Here is a 20,522-nt window from a genome sequence, read left to right on the forward strand (position 1 = left end):
CACTATAATAGAGTTAAGTGGACGTGGGAAAAATGCCAAGTGAAAAGTCACCCCAAATGTTCTTGGCCGAGGTAATTACAGATGTGAAGGCGAGCCGTGGCTCTGCATCTTTCCAGTCACTCTGCAGTGCTGCAGGTAAGTCAGAATCCAAAGGTCAACACCAGTGACCCTTTTCACTTTAATTTTGCGTTTAAATGCTCAACGTGCTATGAAGGTTTTTAATTTCAAGGATGCAAATTCATCTTAAGAAAGGATGGGATGTTTTGTTCTGAGTCTTCAGTTCAAATCCAGCTTAAGTGCTAAAAAGTGAAAGTCTCTTAAAGAACTTGCTGACATAGCAAACTGATGGGGCCAGCCAGACTCCTGACCTTCAGAGCTTCTCGGAAGCGTGTTCAGACACATGGTCAAAGGATTTAGTTGCCTAACAAGGGACCTGTGCCAGTTCTCATGCTGCTTTGTGATTCTTCCCATTCACGCTCCCTCAGCAACTTCTTGACTACCCGCTCGCTCCCTCTGTGCCTACAGGATGACAAACAAATGTAGACAGGAGGCTGATGGGTGGCTGAGGCCACACTGAGAACTACAGAGGCCTGCGTTTCTATTCCAGTATCGTGTGGCTCATGAAGAAGACATTCTTTCGCTAAGCTTCCGTTCTTAGTGTCCAACATAAACTCAGATAATGAACGACTTTTGGTTGACTTCATCATAGTAGCAGAGCACAAGGATAAGAATCGAGACTAGATGTCTACACGTGGTCTAAGTTGCTAAGAGCCGCTTTACCAGGGAGCGCTTACAAAAGGTAAGGCAACATGGTGGAGCAAAAGTGACAAAGCAAAACGGCAGAGCAAACTGGCAAAAGAGCCGAGTAAAAAGTTTTGGAAATCTTGCCACAAAGTAAGAACACCGAAAACTGAGATTCAACTGTGTGAACAAAGAAAGCCTTGACGCAATGCAGGAGTGCTTACTCAGAGAAAACTGGGGGAATCTTGGTACAAACTGCAAGCGTCATGGTGTTTTTATTTGCCCTATTTCCCCCCCCACTCCCTCAAGCTCTGTGGTTGCCTTAAAACCAACTGCCCATAGCCCTGGTGAAAGCCAGCAGTGCCCCCAGAGGATGCAGGAGGGGACTGAGGCTCCTCATGCCCACTGTGACAGGGCTGTCACCGTAGGCCCATCTGGGGGTTCCCTGGAAGACCTCACTTTACTCCTATTTTGGGGGGGGGGTGTTAGGGTACAGGGAATTGAACTCACGACCTTGCGCTTGCCAGGCAGGTACTTACACCACTGAGCTAAATCCAGTGCAAGACCTCACTTTATTTGCCTGGACTTGGTTTGCGGGGTGTGAAAAGCCAAATCCTCAAGAGCTGGAAAAAAACAAGCACAGGCAACTACTTAGCACCGAGGCTGCCAGGGATGTTGTCATCAGCTGGGCAGGTAACAGGCAAACCAGCAAAATTCAAGGAAAAGCCGAGGACTGGGATGTCCACAAGGGTTCGGGAAGGTTCCAATGTACTCCTGGGAATCCTGAAGACCACATGCATGCACACAGCTGTGTGAGTGACGAGGAAAGACCTGAGAAGGCCTCACTGCCTGACTCTGAGAACCTGAGCAAGCAGGAAGTGACGGCAAGACAGCCATCAGCCAGCTAACGCAATGCTGAAAGGAAGCCCCCTCACGCAGAGCACTTCGGCAGGCTGAGAGACTCGCTGGCTGCTGGGCAGTGAAGGAAACCTGCACAATCACTGGCTGAATACTAACCCACCTGCGCAGAGACTTTGGTGACACACACAAGAAAGAATACAGACCCCGCAGAATTTGTTTAGGAAAGCCACTAAACAAACAAGAGGGAAATCTGATTTCCAGAGTTGCTACATTATTTAAAATGTTCAGTTCTCAACAACAACAACAACAAAAACAAAAATATGTGAGACATGCAAAGAAGACTATGGATCTCACCCAGGAAAAAAGCAGCTAACAGTTACTGACACTGGACTTAACAGAGACCTGAAAAAATGTTGGAAACAAAACCTAAGGACAGAACGTACAAACTCGCTGCAAGCTGCCTGCGAATGCACCCGAGGCAGGCAGGGTGTGGCTCCAGGACACGACTGCGGAGCTTAGTTTTGCCTTGTACTTCTGTAGAGATAATTCCAGTTTTGTATACATTTATATAAATCATAGAGGCTGGCTCTGTTTCCACTGCAATCTTTGGAAAAGCAACAAACCAAATTCTGCAATCCAAGTGAATGTTTTACTTTCCTATACTAATCTCAAAGCAACAATAGAGCCTAAGATGAAAACACGAATGCATTTTTTTAGGAATTAAAAGTACTGACAATTGGTGGGGTATGACGGCCTACATGTAAGAATGTTCTGTCAGGTACTCAAATAAAAAGCTTAACTTTTACATGGTGGCCAGAGGTCAGTTACTAGCTCAGCATTAACTTTCTGCAATTCACTGACAAGAAAATAATGTGACAGTGCTATCTCGGTCTGAAGAAAATTAAAAACAAAAGAATTAAATCTCCATAAGAACTCCAAAGTATAAATTTGATTAAATGTCACTCTTTCCATATTAACTTAAAGAAATCTAGGACAGGCAATAAGACAATCACATTTTTGCTTTTAGTATTAGAAATTAGTATAAACATTAGGTTACTGATTTACTTCTCTTTTATAAAGTTCACTGTTACATTGATTCTTCCCCAAATACTGATACTGTGTCATTCATTCATATATACAAATATCTATATATATATCTTATTTTTAAACACTTTTTATTTTTAACAGAAACAAATCACTTAAAAATATAAGGGAAAATAACAAAAGAATACATTCTCAAAAGTATATCACTACCCTCTTTTAAGAGAATTATTATATCATAAAACTTTAAATTGAAGAGCAACTGAACAGTTTTACCCTTGTTCCTCAGAGAAGGATGTTAAGGAAGACAAAACGGGGTAAGATCTACACTCAGAACACTTCAGGAAGATGAGGCCGTACTAACTTTGAAAGGCAAGTGCAATGCAGACAATCCCGGGCTGATGCCCACGGAAGAGAAAAGCTCACCTGAGCAGCCTCTACTCTTCAGACAGTCAGACGAGGACAACTACCCCACTGTCCGGACTCCCACACTAACCTGTGATAATAAGACATTCATTGTGATCCAGCACCTCAGTGAATAGCCGTGCAACAATCAACTCAGGGTTGATTAAAAAGCGGATTTCTTCTTGTACAAGTCCTGCACTGGTTACACCACCTCCAACAAAACGGTTTGCAAAATCCACCTATTTGGGGAAATGTGGCATATTAAACGATGGTCTACAATGCACACATGTGTGATAAAGAGGCACACGTCCTTCATCTGCTCCACTTTCACACGGACGTCAGCCCCCTCCCGTCAGTCTTCCAGGAAGGAGGATGGCAGCTGCTTGTACCCTTCCTGCCTCATGGCAGGCAGCATCCCTGCACACACTGTGCATTCCCAAACTGCACAACACAGGTAGAAGTGGAGGTTCTGGGCAAAACATTATGCACCGCACTCTAGTTTATAACTCTTATTTGTGCCCCCAAAGCCATAACCCAAAAAAAGGACTTTACCTGGACAGGCTGAAAAGGTCATTTCCCCACATTTACCCCTCAGCTCTCTTTCTATACTTTAAATGGCTTTAAAACATTCATATCTTCTCATACAAAATGGTAACTGAATACTTGTTCAAAGAACCAAAAAGTTTAATAATCGACTCTTTGGGGTAACCTATTTTCTTCTGTGGAAGAATACAGGAATGGAATTTTTGTCCTAAATTCAACTTCAAACTGCATGAAGATAACCAAATATTTAAAAAAAATACACCTAGTAAAACAAGAAAAATAGAATTCAGTATAAAGAGCAAAGACTGAACTAAACTGCCCGACATACAGTAGGCAAGTGCTCCACCTCTGAGCGACAGAGGGGTCCCACAAAAACTCTACGTGGAGTACGTGTCGAGTCCCATTTTCCTAAAGAGTTAGTGCACAGTCTTCACGCTCAACTGACGAGTTGAGTGTGCCACCATTTCTGCTATGAAAACAATGGTGGCCCTCTCTGTCTTAGGTTACTATAAAGATTCAGGTGATATAGAGTCGTAATATTTGTGTGCATTCGATTCCAAACTACTATAAAATGTAAGATCTCTTCAACTTGCTCCTATTCTCTGAAGTAACTGATGTTAAATCATTATCTGAAGCCAGTTTTATAAGAGTACAACAGGGGTCTGACTCTTCGCTCTTTTATTGTGAAAAGGCACACGTGAATAGAGAGCAAAATTGTCTTTTTTTTCCCACCACAAAAAACTAGAAAATAATGAAGCATACCACTGACAGATTCTTCAAATGAGTTGTTATTAAGAATCATGTATTTGGGTTTTTATTTTATGTTAAATGTTAAAATGCAACAAAAAACTAAACAAACAAAACAACCCAGAGTTTCTTAAACTGACACAGAAAAATAATTTTGGCAAAACTAGTCTGCAGATTTGAGTCTGTTAGCTACTACATCTGAGTCTTGAGGCACTGGGTGACTCACAGCTTAGTCTACTCCACTCAGCAAATACTTACTAGTATTGTGCTGAAACCGGAGGACTAAAGATGAATAAGAAGTGCTGGTTTTGGCCTCACCGGCCACACAGTGTGCCTGGGAGCCAGACCCATAAGCAGCATGGCAAAGACTTTCTGGAGAGAGCCGTCAGTGTGTCTGTGATTCCCCACATGACAACATCACTCGGAATCCGAGCATGGGAGGAAGAGACGGCATTCGATTCAGAATCAGCTGATGTCAGGCTGAGAGGAGCTGCTCGAGGGCACAGAGGACACCAAGTGTCAAAAGCTGCATGCAGGAAGGTAAGCAGGCGCCTGTGACGTGGGGGACTCTATGAGAGGTTACAGGTGGTGACGAGGTGGCCTGGAGTCCAGGGAATTTGTAGTCAATTTTAAAAGCTCTGGGAGAAATTTGCAGAATGGACTTATGGTTTAGTAAGATAACCCAGGCTATACAGAATGATCTAGCAGGGTGTAAAATTTTTAAAAAAAGAGGTTAGTTTGGTGGCTTCTGAATAGTTTGGGCAAGTATTACGAGGGCCTCAAATAGGGCAGTGGCTAAGTAAAGACAGCAGACCCAGCCGAGACATGAACGGAGCCTGCAGCACTGAGCGCCTGACTGAGCGCTACTGTGAACGGAAACGAGACCCCAAGGATCCACTTGCATTTCACTGGAATAAGGTCCTGAACACAACTGAAATAAGGTAAGCTCTACCCAACTGCTGTACTGCTTGAAAACAAGCATGAAATACATGCAATGTGCCTGCTCTTGCGTGCTCTTTGATAAAAGGCCAATGACATTCATCACTTGAAAGGTGTGCCCAGAACCAGGTATGCTAACCTCAGCAGGCCTCTAAGAGCAGGGGTCTTTAAGAAAACCAAAGTTTCTACCACTCACAAAAGTTCTTAATAAAAGGCTCTCTATGAAATGTGAGAAAGCTGTTCTAGTACATAAAATAAGCATCTGAGTGCTCTTTATACTTTGTCAAGCATTTTCCAAGTCTCTGTTCGGTAAAGCTACTTGTTCATATTACTCAGCTTCTGAATTATAACTTGATGAAAAGCGAGAGACGATAACGCTCCTGAGAGGTTCTGCTGTGGCTGCCATTCAGCGTAATGTAATTTATGTGCTACACGAGGAGCTCTGCAGCGCTGCAACCCAACACTCCCCGATCTCCTGCCGAGGCAGGGCCGGGGCGGGAAAACAGCGAACAGTGCTGGAAGCCTCCACCGGGCTCTTCTCTCCAGCACAGTCTCCCGCTTCAGCTGTGATACATCTTGAGCGGGGGAGAACCCCAACCTTGACAGCAGCTCCACGATTCTCGTGTAACTGTACTGGGGTGCTCCCGAGCAGTGGCTGTGTTCTGGTCTCATGTATTGAGACTCCCTGGTTTTACCAGGATGTTAAAGTAGGAAACAATTTTGTAAAAAAAGGACATGTTGGGGAAAGAGATGTTCATTGGAAAAAATTCTATAAACATTTTAAAATTATTTTTTTTTTGGCTTTTTCGTTTTTTTATCGGTACCAGGGATCAAACTCACGACTGTCTGCTTTCAAGGTAGGCGCTTATGCCACTGAGCTAAATCCCCAGCCCCTAAAATTACTTTTTAAAGACACAAAGTACATGATTAAATAGACAATGTATTAAGTATAGCACAAATTACTAATAAGTAATTCTGTTTATAAACTCAAACACTGGAAGAAAGTGATTTATAACACAGTTTGCTCCCATAAAGATTTTAATGCCAATTACATCTAAATAAAAGGCAAAGAACCTGTCATTCGTCACTTGGGATGTGGACATTATAAATACACATAAATCGGTCTACCCAAATCAGGGTATTTCCTGACACATGCTTAATGATCTGATTAAAGAAGGACTGAATCCTTCAAAGAAGGATTCAAGAGGAAAAATCAGCTATTCCTAGTGTTGAGATGATATCCTAACTTCTTTCAAAACAAAACAAAACAAAATAACAATGATTTTTAAATAGGATTAAAAACACAAAACAAACATTTCATCTCTGATTAGTGAATTTAAAAAAATCACTATAAATCACAAAGAAAATCCAACATGCTCAGTTTAGGTGCTACGTTTTAGAACTAGATATATATTGTATTTTGTTAACTTCCTTTTCTAAATTTTGTAAAAAGTAACACAGCAATGAATTAATGACAACAACTAAAGAATAGACAGAATTCCCTGCTCTTTGGCAAGGATTAGCAAGCTGGCTCATGAGCTTAAAGCTGTTACAGATGGGAAGCCTTTCTGATCAATTTTCAGTGTCTGCCTTCTAGACCTAAACAAAGCTGCTGGTGGCAGAAAAACATGGCAAGCTTGCCACCATTTGGGGCAGAGCAAGAGCCTTCGAAGAAAAGAAAGACACGAAACTGCCTGGTGACAGCCCGTCAAGACCACAGCTGGAACTTCCTCCACTGTCAATCGACCATCAGTGTCTGAACCAAAGGACTCGGTGGTCCTGGGCGTGTGACTTTCTGTCAAGGCTTTCTGAAGGGGCTCACGTAAGACACAGAGAGCCGACACTGGCGAGTAACATCATCGCCAAGGCTGTCACAGCCATCTGTCTGGTGTTTTCTCCATTCTGCTATCAGGCTTCTTTGCATTAAGTAAGTTTAGAAGGCAAATAAACAGCTTTTCAGCTTCCTCTGCTGCCAGAGCTGGACAGAAGACCACACACACTCTGAACGTCCCCTACCTGCAGCATGCCGCGGCCACTGCTCTCTATGGTGCCTTCGTAAGTGACATGCAGCCGCGTCAGGGGTTTTCCACACCTGCAACGGGAAGAGGTACTTTTTACTCATTTTTAAAGTAAGTATTTCACTATAGATAACTGTGAAACTACAAGCAGCTACTAAACGCTGATAATATCTTCAACATTTCCTTATTGAGATCTGTTAAAAATATATATTTAAGTTACATAATAGTCATCCCAGAATTGACATTCTAAGGAAAAATATAGAAAATCTGCAATAAATCATACATGACTCTCAGATGGGTTCTTATTCTGTCTGACAACTGTATTTGGGGAAAGTTGTCTTAATGAAAATATATGCCTGAGAAATTCTGATCTGTGGCATTTTTATATTAATAAGGCTGACCAATGCAACTCATTCAGAGGGTACAATTCTTTCCTTTTCTTTTCAGTGAGGTATTGACCTTATATATATTTAAAACCAATTTCACCATATTAATGTTACTTGATGATGCTGTAATTTCCTTACTAGATATTTCCCCTTGGTGGCTTATTGAATAAAAAATATGAATTATACTTGAATGTAACAGAGATGGGATCCAAACTCCTAACTTTAGTTAATAACTTTTTGTAAAATGGGTGATCAGATTTTCAAAAAACAATTTAACTAGCTAGGGAAGCAGTGTTTACTGATTTTAATGTATCTAAACCCATTTCTGGCGCAGATTCCTCCTGCTAACCGAGAACTTTAAGAATGTAATTTAGTACAAATTTTATTCTAAGAGCTTTATTTGTATTTACTCCTATGATTCTCAGAATAGCCTCATTACCATTTCTTTTTACAAAGAAAAGCAAATTAATTCACTCTAGCCAGTAAACAAAGTAGCAAAGATCTGAACCAACTCCTAACCTCTTAATCAGTATGCTAGAGCTTTTAAAAAAACAGTACACAATCGCTTGCACAAAGTGCATAGGTTTGCTTTTTGAAAACTTCCATTTCTTGGTTCTGCTTTCCTAATGATTTTATCCAGAGGGAGGTGACCTGGAGGATAGAGAAGGCAGAACTCTCCTACTGTCTATCAAAATTTAAAAACGCAAATTCCATCTGTTGGCAAATGTTCTCCATGACCGAAACTGGAGACGTCATTATAGTTACCACTGCAGCTACACAATGCTCGAGTTTCTGTTTGTCTGAAGTATCCTTCAACTTCTAGATCAGTCTCCTGTTCTGAGCCCAGCAAATCCTCTACAGTACTGCCTGCCCTAGGAACTGAAGACAGACTCCTCTGCTAAGCCTGGCTAAGATACTTGTTGATCAGGGGCTGGGGATTTAGCTCAGCGGCATAAGCGCCTGCCTTACAAGCAGGCAGTCGTGAGTTCCATCCCTGGTACCGATAAAAAGACCAAAAAAAAAAAAAAAAAAAAAAAAAAAAAAAAAAAAGATACTTGTTGATCATCACAGGCTAATGGCAACACGCCAGCAAAGGGGGCTTCAGGAAAACCCCACTTCCTGGCCCTAGGAGAGCCCACACTCTCTGAGACACCAGTGACCCTTCTCTTATTCCATCTCTTTCACTGTCTGGGTTCATGTATGCCTCTGGTTCTGTGGAGTCTGCGAGGCCAGTCTTTATGACATTCTCTAACTTCCCTATGAGGCACACAAAGCAGAAGAGAGATCAGGGAAACAGTGAGTTAAGGAAGGTACCAATTTGATTTTTGACTGTCAGCATGAACAAGACTCTTTCTTGGTCTCACTCAGGGGCAGAGATGCTGCCCAGAGATGCTGTCTCAGTCACACGGCATGTTGCCACCAGTCTCCATTTTCATCTCTTCCCTCCCACATGGCGATGTAAAATGGATGTCCTTCTGCAGTGTTAGTGCACATGGAAAGCCCTGTGAATCTTCTACAAAATGACACCACAGTAAAGTGGATGGAGCATCCGGATTCCTAGTAGAGGCTAACAGAAGAGTGAAGAAAAAGACGTCTTCTGTGCTCCGGGGCAGACGACAGCGGAGTGCTACTTTTTGTTCTAGGTACCATAGTTTAAAAGAACCCAATGAATGCCAAATGCAGGTACTGAATCCAGACATCACAGGAGCATACGGGCTTGTGTTCATTGGTAAAGTGGGTCAAGAAAGCACTTACATGATACATGGAAGGAGGGCATTTTAAATACACATTAGAAGGCCGAACTTACTTAACTACCCTTCCAGAATGAACACAGGCAGCAACAGTGGAGGGGCTTGGAGGGGCTGAGGTGGAGCCTGGACTGTCCCAGCCCTGATGCGCGCCGGCTCTGCCTGCTGAAGGCACTCCCCAGCAGACTGGTGCTTCTCTCAGGCAGCTGGGCCACATGGTTTGCTGGAACCCTCTCATCTCTACTGGGCCACAAGTCCAGACTCCTGCATGTGTTCTCTCATCTGGTTCAGTTTTATTCTCCTCTTTTCTGGTTGTTCAGTCTTACCTGCTTTTACTAATAATCATCTCAACCATGCACTCAGTCTTCTAGAGGTTTTCTTTCACCTCATGAATAAACATTTTTGATAGATGAAAATATCACAAGAAAGCTAACTAAGCAGGCATGTCTTCCCAACTTAACTTCCCTTAAGTGATTCTGTTTCATTGCTAATTACAAGCAAAACAATGAAAAATGATAAAATTATTAAAAAGTGAAAATGAGAGGTACTAGTTAACTGCATGTTAAAATATGCATACAGTATGCTTGAGCATGTCCTCATGGGTACTTGGAAGGCTGATTCACGCTTCTGTACGTGTCTTGGGATTTGCTCTAGATTAGGGAACTGGTTACCTCTTTCAGGGTAAAAAGGTCTTGTAAATCTGAATTAACGCAGTTTGCTGTTAGTGTTGGTCTTGTTAGATAATAATAAATTTAAAAACCCAGTTAGTTAGCAACCTCTGCAAAATCTCAGTAGTACACAAGGAGAAGCAAACTTCAAAATTCGTACCACTCAGGCAAATGCCAGATAATAACTGATAAAAAAACCTCTAATTTTGTCAGAGAAATTTGAGAAATAAAAGCCATAAAATATAAATAGTAATTAAAACAGGGGGTAAGGAGGAATATTTGAATATTGGTGTGTCAGTGTCTTCACACATAAAATCTAATTCTAAACAAAACTTTGGTTCAGAAGACAAAACTACGGCAAAAATGTTAGCAATCAAATAGTTGTAGATTTTTTATTAAAAGATCTAGCTTTCCTGATAGTGAGGTCTACAAATTAATATATAAGAAACTCCCTGACTCTAGGGTAATTAGAATTCCAAGGCTGGAAAACAGACTCCTTTTACAGTAAGAGCCCTTCTAATTTTAGGAATAATTTTAAGATTATTCTTATAATTATTACCTTTCCCATTCTGGAAAATCTTCAAGACTCTGCCTTGTAAATGTCACCAACCCAGTCGGTTCTATAGACACAAGGAAAAAAAACACACAAGGTTAAGTTTCAACCCTGAATTACACACACACACACACACACACACACACACACACACTCAGAACAAGTCTAACAATGGCTATAAAACTAATGAGCAAATACTAGGTCTAGTTATGACAGCTGTCCTTCCATGTTTGGTTGGTACCTGGACTACTTGTAGATATCAAAATCCATGGAATATTCAAGTTCCTTAAATTTGCATAATATCCCCGTATGCTTTAAATCATCTCTGTATTACTTACAGTAACTAGTATAGTGTAAATGCTAGGGAAATGGGTGTTACTGCACAACATCATCTTGACTCTGATAATGAAAATGTGACATTTACATACAAAGAAGTATTACTGTGCCATAAAGAAGGACAAACTTGAGTCACCTGTAGGAGAATGGATGTAACTTGAGATCACAACGTAAAGTGAAGTAAGAAACGCACAAGCTTATATATAGCAGAGCTGCTGTCAGATGAGAAACCCAAACTATAAATAAAGAGCAAAGCAAAAGGCAGGTAACAGGAACTGGGGAGGTAGGAGAGACAGAAGGGGAAGGGGATAAGAAAGGATGAAGATGTTGATTTACATCTTCCCACGCAGAATGCAATCATTATGCACTGCAAACATGTCCTAATAAAAATAAAGATTGAAGGAAAAAATATTTGTTTAAAATAATATCATCTTCAGAGTAGGAGCTTCTTCTACAAGATAGTATGCCCTTATTAAATAAAACTATACTGTTCAAGTGCTTGCCTGGCAAGCGTGAGGTTGTGAGTTTGATCCCCCGCCCCCCACCCAATAAAAACAGCCACACAAATAACAGCATATTACTGGATTTGAGAGCTGGTGTTTTTTATTGAGTTCTAAAAACTATCCCCCAAGCATCAGAAAAGAGTCAGTGTTGGAAAAGCTTATGCACAATGACAAAACTGAATTGTAACTCACAGACTCCTTTTGTAGGAAAAGCCTTAACCCTGTACTCAAATGACAGGCAAAAGACACTCATGTATGTACAGTGAAATGTCTGAGATTTAAGAGTGAATCCTCAGTAGGTCCTTCCGACTTAGCACAGCTAAACCCTCAGCTTCCACAACAGGCGACTGCTGCACTTCTAAGTGCCTGAGAAGGAGGAGGGATTACTGTGCTCTGAAGAGCTAAAAGAAAAAGGACATTCTCATAAAGGAAACACGTTTGAAAGGATAAAAATAAAATGTTATCGACAGTCAATATTTTTAGAGGATTTATCTTATATTTATTTTTTACGATGTAGCAAAAAGCAAAAAATAAGCTGTCCAGAAATAATTTGTCTGCTTTAAATCAAAAAACTGAAAAGGCCACGCTACTCTGTGTTTTCGTTGTACACACAGGAGCTCTTAAGCAGAGACAGAGACACAGACAGACAGACAGACAGACAGAGAGACAGAGAGAGAGGCGTGAGGACCATTAGTCACGAAACTGCTGAGGCCTGTGCAGGCCTGCAACGATTCCCTCCCAGGGACACAACCCTGCATTTCTTTGCTCCCAGTGAAACAACTTCATAACCATTCGAGTGGCTGTATTAGAAAACAAACTTTAAGGCCTAACTGTAAGACAAGTAGACAGCACATTGAAAAACCAGAAAAGGCTAAACAATCCAAATACCATGAAACAATTCATTAACAGGAAGCTAATGCTTATCTGATCACTCGACAGCTGGCAAGAAAGAATAAACATTAACTGTCCTTCACATACACTAAGAAACCAAGAGGAATCCATAAACAAACACGTGATGGTAAGGAGGGAAAGGCAGGACTGCTTCCTCAGCTGTGATTAGCAGAAGCTCTGAGAATGTGTGTTAGCTTTTCTCACTAAAAGGCAAGTTGCGCTTTAGGATATTTTGGTCAATCAAATATGCCTAATAAAAATCACAATATATATGGGAACCATTGCTGATCGCCTTGTATTCTGTTTTTTCATTATGTACTATGTCCATCCTTTTGATTCGGCTGACTGTTTTGTTATGTCAAATTTGGTTTTATTCTCTTCAAAAAAAGTAGTAAGAACTGTGGGAGTAATAAAACCCAAAATGTGTAATTGTCATCATACAAAAGAGAGGAAAAGAAAGTGCTCTAAAGGATATAACTGTATGTATATTTAAGTGTATAAGATAGATAACCATATTACCTAGTTTTGTTGGATCATTGAACAGAACTGTTTGCAGTTTCACTGTTTGAATGTCCATTTTATATGCTTTAATTTTGTAACTTGAACAACTATTTCTAAGATGAAAATATGTAATCTATTAACTAGTGATTTTCTACTGTTTATTTTTTCTGAAATTCTGTATAACTTGTACCCCTTTTCTGTTTTCTTTCTCCTTAAACAAAATTTTTAAAAAATGCTTCATAAAAAAATCGCAGTATATACTTTATATGGATCACTGGTTTTTAAATATGAGAACTGTAAGATACTTTATCTAAGATTATATTAAAAATCATTCAGAAGGCGCTAAAATCTTTCGAGATCTCATCCTGAATATATCATTAGATGTTTAACAGCATTGAAAAGTTGGTCTTGATGGAATTTTCTTCTATCAATTCTAAAAATGCGAGCTTTCTCCCTGCTTCACACACTGAGTTTCTCCTCAGGACCAGCTCTTATAATGGATGAAGGTCCAAGTTTCTCCAGGATGGCATCTGCTGCTGCTGCCACCTAGCGGCACTGCCCCGGGGACTCCCAAGTTGACTCTGCGGCAGGCCTTTGTGGACAGGGGCGGAGGACTCTAAAACTGCTGTAGGAGGTTTGTGGCTCAGATTTCCAGAGGAGACGTCTTTCCTGCTCTATCCAGGGCCAAGCTGGGATTCATGAGTTTCCTGACTGTCCCTTTCCTGCACAGCCAGGTTTACTTCTCACTTATCTGTGGCGATGGATGCAGACATTTGTTGTATCATTCCATGTGGCCGGGCTCCTACCAGATTCTCCCAGCCCAGGAGTTTTTCCTTTTAAATCTTGAGAACTTATTGCAACATTTCACTGCATTCTATGAAAAACTAAATTACCATGAATAGTGAAAAAGCCAGAAAGTAAAATGTCTGATTATAATTTATTTCTTCTATCTAACTCCCAAGACTTATGATGGCATATATATTTCTACTTGAGAAAAACAACCTGTTAGGTTTTCCTGCAAATTACTTGAAATCCTACAACACAGAAAGGCAAATTACCTTTCAGAAAAGAAATATGATTTGATTCTCAGGACAGAAAAGTAAACTCAGATTTCTAACAATCTTATTTAAATTTAGATGAGAAAAGAAAATAGTCATCTAACAAATCATTACAAATTCTAATTTGATTTTGTTTCAAAATTCTAAATAATCCATGTATTTCCTTAATATTTCATTCAGTACAAGGCACAGACCTAAAATTCAGTAAATCGCGAGTTTAATATTTCTCTATGGAAGAATCTGTTTTTCTCCTTAAATGTGAAAATCCTGATAGCTAATTTCTTTGAAAAACTTGAACAATGTCCCAAAATGTCACATTCAATGGAAGAACATGTAATGCTTACTATGCCGGGATTAAACAGATGTGAGAAAAATGACCTTGGAATCGTTCTAAAACGTGGCTTAAAATAATCCAAAGTTGATGACCAGAATGGAAAGAACTCATTTCACACAAACAGAATTGATCCACTTGGTTAACAAGTGAAAACTCATGAAGTGCTGTTGTTTCCAAGACTACGACTTGTAGGAAGGTCACCTGTGGCCAGCAATGCTGGTTTGTCAGGTTGGCTGCATTACGAAATGCCTAGAAGGTAAATGAAGTACCCCTGTGGGTCTGCTGGCTGGTCACTGAGCTGCGGCCTGGCCACTGGGATGGACTTGCACCCTGGTCCCTACTGCTCTTCGGAGTCCACCACACTCTTCTATCGTGGTGTGTCTGCCCTGAAGCCAGGTGGCCACAGACTGGATCCCCTGAAACCACAAGCCAAGTTAGACCTCTCCACTCTTAAACTGTAGGTGTTGGTGCCATGTCTTATCAGTGGAAAATCTGACCAATGTATTATGTGCTGATAATAATGAAAATACTAAACATGTATTTTCTTGTTTAGTATCTCCAACTACCCTATGGAATAATTATCATTAACTTACTGTATAGATGAGAAAACTCAAGCAGGCAGGTGCTAAGAAACTTGGCGATGGTCAGTGAGCTTGAGGTGAGAGGGCTGGTAGTGGGTCCTCAGCTGCTCATTGCCAGAGCGCGTGTTGGACACTGACCACTCCCAGGGCTCCCATCAGGAAAGCCAGGTTAAGGCACAACAGAAAAGACACGCAAACCTCTAACTCATTTTACAAGAACTCTACAAAGGATTAGGAGGAACAGAAAGAAAGAATGGGCAGAAAAATCAATGCATCAGCTTATAGTTATTCCTGTATCAGCACCTGGTTATGCCTTCTTTAAATAAAGTGCATTTAAAATGTATATTCTGGTCAACACATTCTTTTTGTACCAGGGACACACTTTCTTTTGAAAGTGTTAATTTACTGGTTTTACACGTAACAAGCCTCTGATGTATATGTGATACAGATGTGATTTTGAGTTAAAGTTAGTGTACATACATAACACATTAGTTTGGGCAGAAGTTGTTCTTTAAACACAGAATGTTCCTTCATGACACCTGAACTGTTCTTATCAGCAAGGAAAATTACAGTAAGAAGAAAAAAAATTACTTTTCTCTGTGACTCTTCGAAAGTAGCAGAAGAGTGTTTTAAGCTTTTCTGGTTTCCTTGATGAGCGTCCTTCAAACAATCTGAAAGAGACCAAAAATAAAAGAGGATGGAGGATGGTTCAAAATGCTTTAAAGATTCCTAAGGCCTAAGTCTGCCTTGCTGCCATGTAACGGACGTTCCTTCTGTGAGCAAGAACTGGAAGACTGCTTTGGGGTCTGCCTGCCAGGCCCCTCTGAAGCTGCTCCCGTCAGACAGCACCCCAGACCACTTCACCCCAGCTCCCCCAACCACCCTTCTCATCTAGTCCCTCGTGGCCAACCAGGGCCAGCTGGTAACAGCCAGTTCCCCATGGCAAAACCTAGTTAGGACGCCTAACACCACTTGATAGTTACATAAATGAACAAAAATGGTATCTGAGAAGAAAATCTGCATTTGAGGAAGGGGAAAGTCAGCACATCTAGAGAACTGTCCATGCTGGGACTTTGGAAGACCCACCTAGAAGGCAACTAGCCCACCTTTCTGCTAAGTCACACAAGGCGGGTGGGTTCCAGGAAAAGTCAGCACCTCCTGTGACGGGGCTGAGAATCAACCCAATCTCCCCCTACCCCAAGCAACTGGTTTGGAAGACAGGCTGGGTTGATGGCAACCATGGTACACAAAGCAGCTAAATGTTTGCATTGCTTGGTTGATTTTGCAGGCCTGGGGTCTGAGGTCTGAGCGTCTCTTGGGGGGATGGTAGTATGTAATACAGCAAATATGGGGGATTTCCTTCTATTTTGACTTTGAAATCCAAAATTGTTCTCACTGCTTTGCTTTGTTCTGACTGCTTTGTTTTATTCAATATTCTGTTTTTGCTATACCTGATGTAATGGACAACTACTCTTGATGTAACAGACAACTGCTATTGTCTTCCTCGTATCCTACTTTGAAGTTCTGTACCAATTTTGCTGCTTTGTTTTGATAGTTTTGTTCTGTTGTTTTGGATTTTACGATCTTTAAAATTAAAAAAAATTGGCAACAATCTGCACCTGAGTGTTTGCAATGAAGGCAAGGTCTGTGATTATGGGAGAGACACAGGCAGGTGCGACAAGATGGTGGGAAAGAACACCTGTGCTCTCTCAACATCCCCATGAAGTGCGACTGAAGTGTATGGCGAGTGTTCTGATGGAACGTTTTGTTATAGTAGAAGGTAGCCTGCCATGCCATGGATCCTCCTTCTCTGGAACACTCTTCCCCCACCTTGCCGGCTACGTTCCGACGCAGTCCCAGGAGTCCTGTCTCCTGAGGGTTCTTATGAGGACACTAAGACACTGGTGAGCGCTGCTGCTGGGTGGTACCCAATGAAAACATTATGGTGGGTGCTCGTTTATTTTACCTCACCATCTCTGGTGCCACAGGACACCTGACTCTTCCCCAAGTAAAAGTGACCATGAAATATAAGCATTTTCAATCAGTTTGGGATCTTCAGGCAGCCAAGACCACACAGCCAATGACTCTCAAGACAGAGAGCTCCAGAACTGCTTCAGAAAGTGGTGGGGACAAGGGGGAAAGTGTGTTCTGAACGGCAGGCCACAAGTCTTTGAAGGAGATTAAAGGTCATGTGTCTTTTACTATATACACTTAAACAGTCACCGTAATTTTTACTCAAATCTCCTGTGTTGAAGCTGGAATCCCTCATGTGGCTAGTTGGAAGATAGGGCCTGTGAGGGGACGGTGACAGCTAAATGGGGCCGTAAGTAGAGCCCTGATCACACCGGCCTGGGGTCCTTCTAGAGACACCACGGTACTCTCTGCTAGGTGACAGGTGAGGACACAGCAGAGAAAGCAGTAATCAAGATGGGAAGATCATCCGCTTCTGGCCCTCACTGGCCAGCACTTGATCTGGGATGTCTATATTTCAGATCTGTGAAAAAGCAAATTTCTGTTGTGTAAGCTGAGCAGCTTCTGGCATTCTGTTACCGCAATCCTGTGCTTGGTAAACAAAACAGTGCCCCCAGTATGTTACCCAGGTTCCAGCAACCCGGATTTGTATGACTTAATTTGGTTTTCTTTCAAATGCTGTGGCATTGTTATTGGTAACACATAAGTCAATTTATCCTGAGGAAAGAAAAGCAGGGCTTTTAGAAATGTATGACCTGAGGAAGTACTTCACTAAAAGACTTCTCACACAAAAGCCTGCGCTGGCGGCATCAGATCTGGCTTTCCAAAGTCATTTAAAAATCCCAGGAAGATTCAGCGGCTATAAATGATGAGGATTCTCTGCCTCTAGTCATATACTCTTTTAAATCCAGAAACCCTTCAAGTAAAAGTCCACCTTAATGAGTGCTGAAATGGGCAACATTTTTCATGATTAGAAAAGCATGCTTATGTAAGTATGCAGAGAAAGAAAAGTTAATTTCATGAGAAAATCCTATTGAGCAACTGAAATGAATTAGGGAAAGGAAAGGAAATGCAGATTTCAAATGATCCTGTTTACAGTGATCTGAGCCTGGATTCAAGGTCAACTCTTGGAAGAGCAATTTATGAATACCTATTTCCCCCAGAGAACACTAACGTTAGGTAGTACCTAAACTTAATTTAAAATCTAATCTGTTTCAAAGAGTTTAACAGTGCTTGTGTGATAATTATTACTCCAAGAATTTATCTTTCTAAAATATTTAAATACCCATACTCGCTGCCAGCTGAAAAAAAAAAGAAAAAAGTTCATTGACAGTATAGGTTTTAGCCTGATATCTCTGCAAGACATCAACTAGAACAGAGCATGTTTAAATCAAAATGATAGTTGAAACGATGAACCTGCGGGCAGTTTAATTAAATATCCTGTATCAGTAAATATGACTTGCTAAATGACACTTTGGGCCCTATAGCAAAATCCTTCTGCAGGCTTCCTATTTAGTAGAGGGAAGCAATATGAATATAAAAAGCAGTCACCACCTCCTTCTAAAAGTGAGGTCCTATTCAATTCCACTAAGGGGAAAAGTTCTTCAAGAGAACTGTGACAGAGAGCGGAGAAAGGCTGTTGCCCTTAAGGAATAATTTCCCTAAACACAAGAAGTGTTCCCAGCTTCTATAAGTGGTGGTCTATTTATAAAGTCACATAAAAGCCCACATATTTTGTAACTGCGATGTCAAATTATTAACCTTAGGAGCCTCCTGGGAGTGCAGATTTATTACCCGACTGATAAGGAGTTTCCTGGAAGATTACAGAGCTGCTATTATTACCACAAATGCAAGTCAGTGTTATTCTGCAAGTCCAAATCTTAAGGTACAAATCAAGTGAAATCTTTAAGCATATTTCATTTATTCACTGCTCCAAGCCTGATTTCAAATCACTGTGTAACCATCTCAATGACAGGAGGAGGAAGGGGCGTGGGTCTGCAGCGGAGTGCAGATAAAATCACAAGAGCTGAAGCAGGCTTAAAATTTCTGTCTGACTTGGCTTTTCGGACATTTGATGTAGTGAAAGCAAGAGAGACACGCAGGTAGCAAGCACGACTGGAAGCCGGCAGGGAAGCAATGCACTACACTCTGCGGGCCGGGGCCGGGCAAAGCGGAGAGAGAGCCGGTGCAGGGAAGGGCAGAGGCCCAGCGAATTGGTGTGAGGATAACGCAGGGTACGGGAGACAGACACCAGAGACTCGGACACACCGAGAGGGACTGCCAGAGAGGTACCTCCTCATGATAACCAACCAGCACCCTGCAGTTTTAAACTTCCCAATGCTGACCTCTAAACTCAGGTTTTCCAAGTCCTGGGTATGCATGCTTTGAGTCAGACCGTGTATGTAAGCAAGCACACAAAATAATACATTAATAACCCCTGTGCAAGTAGGGAAGACAGCCTGGCATTTCACTAGCTGATAATTGGAGATTTAAACAAGCAAATAAAAAGAGTCAGACCACCTCACTTTGTTCTAAGCAAAGCAGTTCGCATTTTCAAAGGAAGAAGGCACTCAAGGGTCAGATACATACTAACTGATGCTTTTCTTTCCATACTCACAAAGAGAAACATCCTCTCCCTGAATGGAATACTGATAACATTACTGAAATTCAATGCTAGACACACACGGGCACAACCCCGCCCCAACCATTTTAAGTTACAAATTAATCCATTAGTACATACTAAATCAAGCCGAAGCACTACAATTTCCAGTTTAAAATATATACCCTAGGACAGAGCCACAAAGTCACTGCTGGCTGCTCTGTGAGCTCTCAGCCATATGGCCCCAGCAGCATTTCCAGTCCAGGCAAGAGGCAGATGCTGAAGCCTCTTGGGCTGACCACTGCCGAGACCGACAATTTATCTCTGACTATCTAGTTTCCATGCAATCTCAGAAGCATCAATGCTAATCACATTGGAAGCCTTTATATGCATGTTGAGGCCCTGAGAGGCAAGCAGGGGAAAAGGTCAGGCATATTTAACATAACTAGGCAGGTCTGGAAGAAAACAACAATAAATAAAAAGGAAGACTTATTCAATTTATTGACGTCAGCCTCCCTCCACATACTCTCACCATTTTTTTATTCAATCAACTAGCTAGCCATACCTCATCTGAGATTAAGCACTCATATACACTCCGCACTGCCAGAAACAATAAGCACAGACTAAATAAGAAAGCAAACACAAAGGTAGAAAATGCCATCCAAGCAGCTTACCAAACGGCACAACAGAGCAGGGACCTGCCGTTTCAGAAGCCACGTGAAACAAGAACTCGCCTTCAGAGTGCTCTCAGAGCCTTTTGCTTATGAAAGGCGGCAAAAACCACGACAGCAGGAGGCTGGTCAGGGGAAGCAGAGGCAGTGACAGACGTCTGGGGGCACAGAAACCAGTGCCCAAGCCCTGCTCTGCGGACGGGTCACTTCTCCCCGAAGGTCCTTATCATGGAAGCTGCCCTGCCTGGTCTTCCATCGCAGCAGGAAAGCCAGCACGTCCTCAGGGGCAGCACCACTGGCAGGTGTCCAGCAGCCCTGTGTCGTGGGGTTAAGACACACTGGCCCCGTACTGGAGCTCATCGCACGCTTACCCCACTTAGTGCATCTGGCTGCCCAGGAAGACAGGAGTACACCTGGCTTCACGAAT

The 20,522-nt window shown here is 41.7% G+C and overlaps 1 protein-coding gene across 6 annotated transcripts in view; it reads right to left on the reverse strand.

Annotated features, from left to right (window-relative positions):
• Positions 1-20,522, reverse strand: part of Parg (poly(ADP-ribose) glycohydrolase) — a 105,486-nt gene that overhangs the window by 32,997 nt on the left and 51,967 nt on the right. For 5 of the 6 annotated variants that reach the window (XM_063233778.1, XM_005002049.4, XM_013148597.2 and 2 more), the window contains 4 exons: positions 15,446-15,525; positions 10,657-10,717; positions 7,294-7,369; positions 3,140-3,287 (listed from right to left, as the gene is read on the reverse strand). In XM_063233778.1, the coding sequence (XP_063089848.1) occupies positions 3,140-3,287; positions 7,294-7,369; positions 10,657-10,717; positions 15,446-15,525 (365 nt within the window). The remainder of the gene's footprint in view (positions 1-3,139; positions 3,288-7,293; positions 7,370-10,656; positions 10,718-15,445; positions 15,526-20,522) is intronic. The other variant, XM_063233779.1, reaches the window with a different exon arrangement.

The sequence above is a fragment of the Cavia porcellus genome, unplaced genomic scaffold (assembly GCF_034190915.1).
Source record: "Cavia porcellus strain 051 isolate PalLab524CR breed Dunkin Hartley unplaced genomic scaffold, mCavPor4.1 scaffold_23, whole genome shotgun sequence".
Lineage (NCBI taxonomy): Eukaryota > Metazoa > Chordata > Mammalia > Rodentia > Caviidae > Cavia > Cavia porcellus.